Source organism: Echinops telfairi, unplaced genomic scaffold, assembly GCF_000313985.2.
Source record: "Echinops telfairi isolate 266 unplaced genomic scaffold, ASM31398v2 ScPeMD7_31;HRSCAF=116, whole genome shotgun sequence".
In the NCBI taxonomy this organism is placed as follows: Eukaryota; Metazoa; Chordata; class Mammalia; order Afrosoricida; family Tenrecidae; genus Echinops; species Echinops telfairi.
The window spans coordinates 30,105,352-30,110,992 of record NW_022103928.1 but is presented as its reverse complement, the minus strand read 5'-3'; the positions used below and the strand labels follow the sequence as shown (position 1 = coordinate 30,110,992).

The 5,641-nt window shown below is 51.8% G+C and overlaps 1 protein-coding gene across 1 annotated transcript in view; it reads right to left on the bottom strand.

The window, feature by feature from the left end:
* The window catches only part of EFCC1 (EF-hand and coiled-coil domain containing 1), a 58,144-nt gene that overhangs the window by 10,277 nt on the left and 42,226 nt on the right, over positions 1 to 5,641 (bottom strand). The window contains exon 3 of the mRNA XM_045290138.1: positions 1,923 to 2,083. Coding sequence (XP_045146073.1) covers positions 1,923 to 2,083 — 161 coding nt within the window. The remainder of the gene's footprint in view (positions 1 to 1,922; positions 2,084 to 5,641) is intronic.

Below are 5,641 nucleotides of genomic sequence, written 5' to 3'. Positions count from 1 at the left end.
CACACACACACACACACACACACACACACACACTCCTTTGCCCCTTTGGCCACTGGAAGGGGTGGTCTAACAGCCAGACCCTGTTTAGGTTTCAGAGATGAGCTCTGTTTCTGTCTTAGGACAGGACAGTCCCAGCCCAGGGAGGGCCAGGCTGTCTCTCAGGAGGTCCGAGAATGGGGCCCAAAGTCAAATGAGTTTTCAACGGACTCTTGGGAACTACTGACTTGTACTACTTGGGGATGTGTGGGGAAAAGGGAATCATGAATGGGACCCCAACATTGTTGTGTCTTGGGCAGTGGGTTCCAATCTGCTTGAACCTCAGAGAACCTTAGGGACAGCCGTGGCTACCTCTATTTTCCGTAGGAACTCTCTCCCTCTCCCGGCCTATCAGGACAGAACACTGTGCCAGTGACTAGTCCAGGAAGGGCAAGGGGCAGGGGTCCAATCTGTGCCAACAAGAGTCGGGGCCAAACGTCTGGTTCAAACTTTCAGGGAAGAGAAGTGCCCTCTTGTCTGGCTTGGGCACTGAGGGTGTGGCTATCTTATCCCTTTGAGGGAAGAACCTTCCAGAAAGCAAGCAAGGGTGATGTCAGGAGAGTTGGAGGTTTGCTGGCATTTCTCTGTGCCCAAAGCCCACTTGGACTTTTTAGCGACGGGAGCCAACAGTACCCTTTTAGCCCAGGGCAGTTTCATTTGCAGGATCTATGACTTGCGGGCAAAAGGCATGTTCTGATGTGGCTGTTTGCAGCCGTGATAGAATGATGAGCCCCCACCCAGAGAACCGTGAGCAGTGGAGCTGGGTGGGTCTGGGCGTCTGTTTAAAAAAGGCTCCCAGGTGGCTCTGGCTCCTGGTGGGCTGGGCGCCGCCACTGGCTGCTTGAATCCGGATCTCCCAGCTTAGTGTCTACGGAGCTTCGACTCTGTGTTGGTAAGAAGGGTCCAAGAGCCAGCGGAACCAAAATGGAAGTTAGTCTGTCAAGTTTTTTTGATGGCCTGAACGTGTTCCCACTTTTGGATGCTGTTCATGTATTTAATTTTTTTCATGTTAATCATTTTCTTGGGGGCTCTCGCAGCTCTTATAACAGTCCATACATCCATTGTATGGAGCAAATGTGTACATAGGTTGTCATCAACATTGGTGTTAATGTGTTTCTTCGATGAACATTCTGAGGCTGTGCCTGTGTGGGCACATGTACATGCACACGTGTGTATGTGAGCTCGTATGCACACATGTGTATGCATAGTGTATGTGTGGTGTGCACAAGCGTGCGTGCGTGTGTGCATACGTGGGTATGCAGTGCCATTGTTGTGCAGACCCCGAGGCGGGTCAGGTGAGGAGGTCTGAAGACAGGTGGGAGAGACAGAGGCCCGGCAGCCCCTCTACGAGTGCTTGTAGGTGAGCTGGGGAGCCCAGGCACCACGTCAGCCGCCCAGGCACCACGTCAGCCGCCCAGGCACCACGTCAGCCGGCTTGTTCTCTGCACGGAGAGAGCCTTTCTCTTCCCTTCACCCTGCCGGCTCTCTCCGTGTGCTCCAAGGCCTGGTGCAGTCCTTAGCTCATGGGCCCCTCTGTGGTCCTCTTGGGGAGCGACACTCCAGCCCCTGCTCCCGCCCCTCTGATGGCGGGGAGCTAACACCACCGTGGCTTCTGGGGCGGCTACTGGTCCTTGCCTAGACCTGAAAGGGACTTGAGTGGATGTGGCCTTCCCCGCGTTCCCCCTGGGGGTGTCCCACTGTCAGGGCCACTGTCCTGCTTTCAGGAAAAGGGCCCCGAGGGGTTCAGAGCAGCCTGAGTGTGTAGGAGAGGCGAGTTCTGATGGAGGCTGCATGGTCACCCTGGGGCACCAAGCCTCCGTGAGCAAGGCCAAGCCACAGCTAATGGGCGGGGAGCCAGGTGACCAGCCCAAGTGCAAGGGACTAACCTTCATCGGGGTGTCTGCTTCCAGAGCTGCTGTCTGACGGCCAGGCTGCTTTCTCGGGGGCAGGGCCTGGGTCTCTGGGCACACTGCCCTCAGGTTCCCCACTGCTGGTGTCTCGCTCTTGGCAGACTTGTGGTGACATTGGGCGCTGGGTGACTTCTGATCTGTGGGTGGGGGGAGAGACACAGGTCCTGAGGAGGAGGAGGAGGAGGGGTCATGGCCACCTCCCTGAAGGACAGTGTGGAGATGGGCTGATCATCTTCTACTCTGTACTCCACAGAGTACAGGTGCTACGAGGGTCTCAGAGATGACCAGGACACTCAGAGACGACCGAGGACTGACCCTACTGGCTGCCTACCCAATGCCCTTCGATGAGCCACTGGGAAGTGTCCGATACTCATGGTCCCAGGCGCCTGGCAGTGAGGGCCATGAGAAGTACATTAGCTCAATTTTAGCCAATGAGCCTCAAGATGAGATCTTCTGAAGAACTTCTAGACCAGAATCTCACCCCTTACTGAAAGACCCAGGGAACCGGTCACAAGGATCTACCTATCACCCCCTCCCAGGGGAACAGAGAACAGAAAAGTGGTGAAGGGGGACATCAGTCAGTGTAGACATGAAAAAATAATAATAATAACTTATAAATTATCAAGGGTTCATGAGGAAGGGAGGGAGGAAATGAGCTGATACCAAGGGCTCAAGCAGAAAGAAAATGTTCTGAGAATGATGGCAGCAAATGTACAAATGTGCTTGACACGTGGAGGTAAGGATTGTGATAAGAGCTGTACGAGCCCCCAGTAAAATGATTTTAAAAAAAGACGGACGCAGGAAAGGGCCTTTTCTCTGTTAAGAGGCGCCATGGGGGTGGTGGTGTGCGATGCGCTGGGCTGCAATCCACATGGCCAGCCGCTCTGAGGGAGAAAGACGAGGCTTTCTACTGCCAAACCCGTTAGTCTCAAAAACCCACCCGGGGCGTGTTGTGCGTCAGCATCCATGCGATGACAGTGCGCTTGGGTCATGTTTGGTTGGTTCCATTTCTTAGTCACTGCCAGGTGAGGAGGAGACAGGTGAGCTCCAGCAGCCATTCTGGGGCCATGAGGAGATGGCTCGGCCAATCGCAGTCCTGGAATAAGCACCCTGACTTTGTGAGCAGCCCCATCGACCAGCCTGGGGGTTGCTCTTCTCTGGATTTTTTAAAAAAGCCTGCTCTAGAATAAAAAGCCTTCTTTTTACTTACTTATTTATAAATACTTTTATTGGGGCTCTTATATCTCTCATCACAATCCATACATTCCTCCAATGTGTCCAGCACATTTGCACATATGCCGTCATGATCATTTTCAAAGCATTCTCTTCCCACTTGAGCCCCAGATATCAGCTCCCCATTTCTTCCCCCTCCCTCCCCTGCCCTCCCTCTCTCATGAACCCTTGAAAAGTTATAGATTTTATAATGAATAACTCTTACAACTCAACAACAAAAGGTCAAACAGGCCAATTAAAAAAAGAAATGAACCAAGGCCTTGAACTTCATCCATTTCTTCAAGAGGAGACTGAAATGGCTGGTAAGCACATGAAAACACATCACATCTCTAGCCGTTAGAGAGATGCTCATGTACAGTGGGAAACTACTTGATACACCCTAGGTATCAGAGATAGCTATTATCAGCAAAACAAAAAGATTGGATGGCCAAGGAGATGGACTAATTGTAGCCCTTATCCATTGCTGGGGGAATGAGAAATGGTGCCGCTACTACAGAAACAGTTTGGCGAGTCCTTAAAGAAGTTTAATTAGGTGCTGCCGCCGCCTCTGGCTCATGGAACCGGTGCACTTTCGAGCTTCAAGATGGTTTGTGCTAAGAGCTGGAACCTGAAGAACCCTTTTGAAGGCTCCCTCCTAGCGTAACTGTGACTTGGAGCCAACTGCGCTCCCACCCTGAAAGCAAAGAGGTCCTCACAAAGGCTGAAGGAGGGCGAGGGAAGTCAAAACCGAGCCTTAGCAACAGGACTATTGTGTGGCTGTTGTGCCTCCTGCGGGCTGGACCCGCACTCCATTTCTGATGGGGCAGGCCCGGACCTGCTGCGCAGCCGGCAGCATGGCCAGGCGCATTACCACTGCCTTTGGCTCTCCGGCAGCTGGCCTGGCAGGCCTAACAGCTTCCTTTGGCCTGCTTGACCTGGAACAAGAATGGTGGATGCAGCATGGGAGCAGTGCGCCCTGTGGTTGGGCAGAGAGTCAAGGTCAAGAGCAGCAAAGTGGGTGGAGCGAGCAGCAGGGTGTGATGACTAAGTTGCCTACATTTCAAAACTTGCATGTAATGATGGAGCTTTCAGAAGAGACGGAAAATGGCCTCTCCTGGCAATTGGTCAGGAGGAGAGTTTTCTTTATGAAACATTTTATTTTAAGAAATCATTTTATTGGGGGGCTCTTACAGCTCTTAAAACAATCCATACATCCATTGTATCAAGCACATTTGTACATAGGTTGCCATCATTCCCAAAACATTTTTCTTTCTACTTGAGCCCTTGGTATCAGCTCCTTTGAAACCCTCCCTCCCCCACCTTTCCACCCTTGTGAACCCTTAATAATTTATAAATTATTTTTATTTCCATATTTTACTGTCTCCCTTCACCCATGTTTCTGCTGTCCCCCTGGGGTGGGGGTTGTATGTCGATCATTGCGATCAGTCCCCCCACCCCCTTACCTTCCCCCTACTCTCATGGTATCACTACACTCAGTATTGGTTGTGCGGGATGATCTGTCCTGGACTGTGTGTCCAGAGCTCGTATCTGTCCCAGTGTACGTGCTCTGGTCTTAAAGGTGTTCCCACCCCAGCACCCCCTAAGCCTACTTGATACGAGCATCAGCCCCTTGCTCAGCTTTTCCTTGTCTTGGTCACTCAATCTCTCCCCAGTAGCCCCCTGTAATCTGCAACGTGGAAGTGCTCGTCTTTTTTGTTGTTGTTGTTGTTTAGCTTTTTTTAAAAAAACATTTTATTAGGGGCTCGTACAACTGTTATCGCAATCCATCCACACATCAATTGTGTAAAGCGCATTTGTACATCATTCTCAAAACATTTTCTCTCCACTTAAACCCCCACATTAGGTCCTCATTTCCCCCCCCCTCCCCCCGGAAGTGCTGGTCTTGAAGAAGGAGCGGCTAGTGAGGTCACCGACGGGAGGCTGGAGACCTGCTTGAAGCAGTGACGGTGAGGCTCAGGCACCGGTGGGCCCCTCGCAGGGGGACAGGAGAAACCTCACTGCCATCGGGTCGACGTCTACTCGCAGAGCCCCTTCAGGACAGGTAGAACTGCCCCCGGGGCTGTCCCAGACTGTAATTTGCAAGGGCCTAGAAAGCCCATCCCCCTCCTGGGGAGTGGCTGGTGGTTTTGAACTGCCCACCTTGGATTTCAGGCCAACACGTAACCACTGCCCCGCCACGGTGAGCAGCCCAAATTGTAACAGTAGGACCTCCCATTTTTTCTCATCTCTACACACTTTGTTCTGCAGCTTCCAGTTTTATTCATCAGATTCTGATTTTCAACACTGAACACTCTGGTGCGTGTGCATTTCACTTGCTCCGTGTGTACTTGGTGGCAAGCGGTGCCAGTCCTTACCCCCAGTCTCATTCCAGCCTTGATTTTTTCCTTCCAAAAGGTTTTTGGGTTTTTTTTTTAACACCATGACTTGATTGATTTTCTTAGAACCAAATACTGCCAACTAGC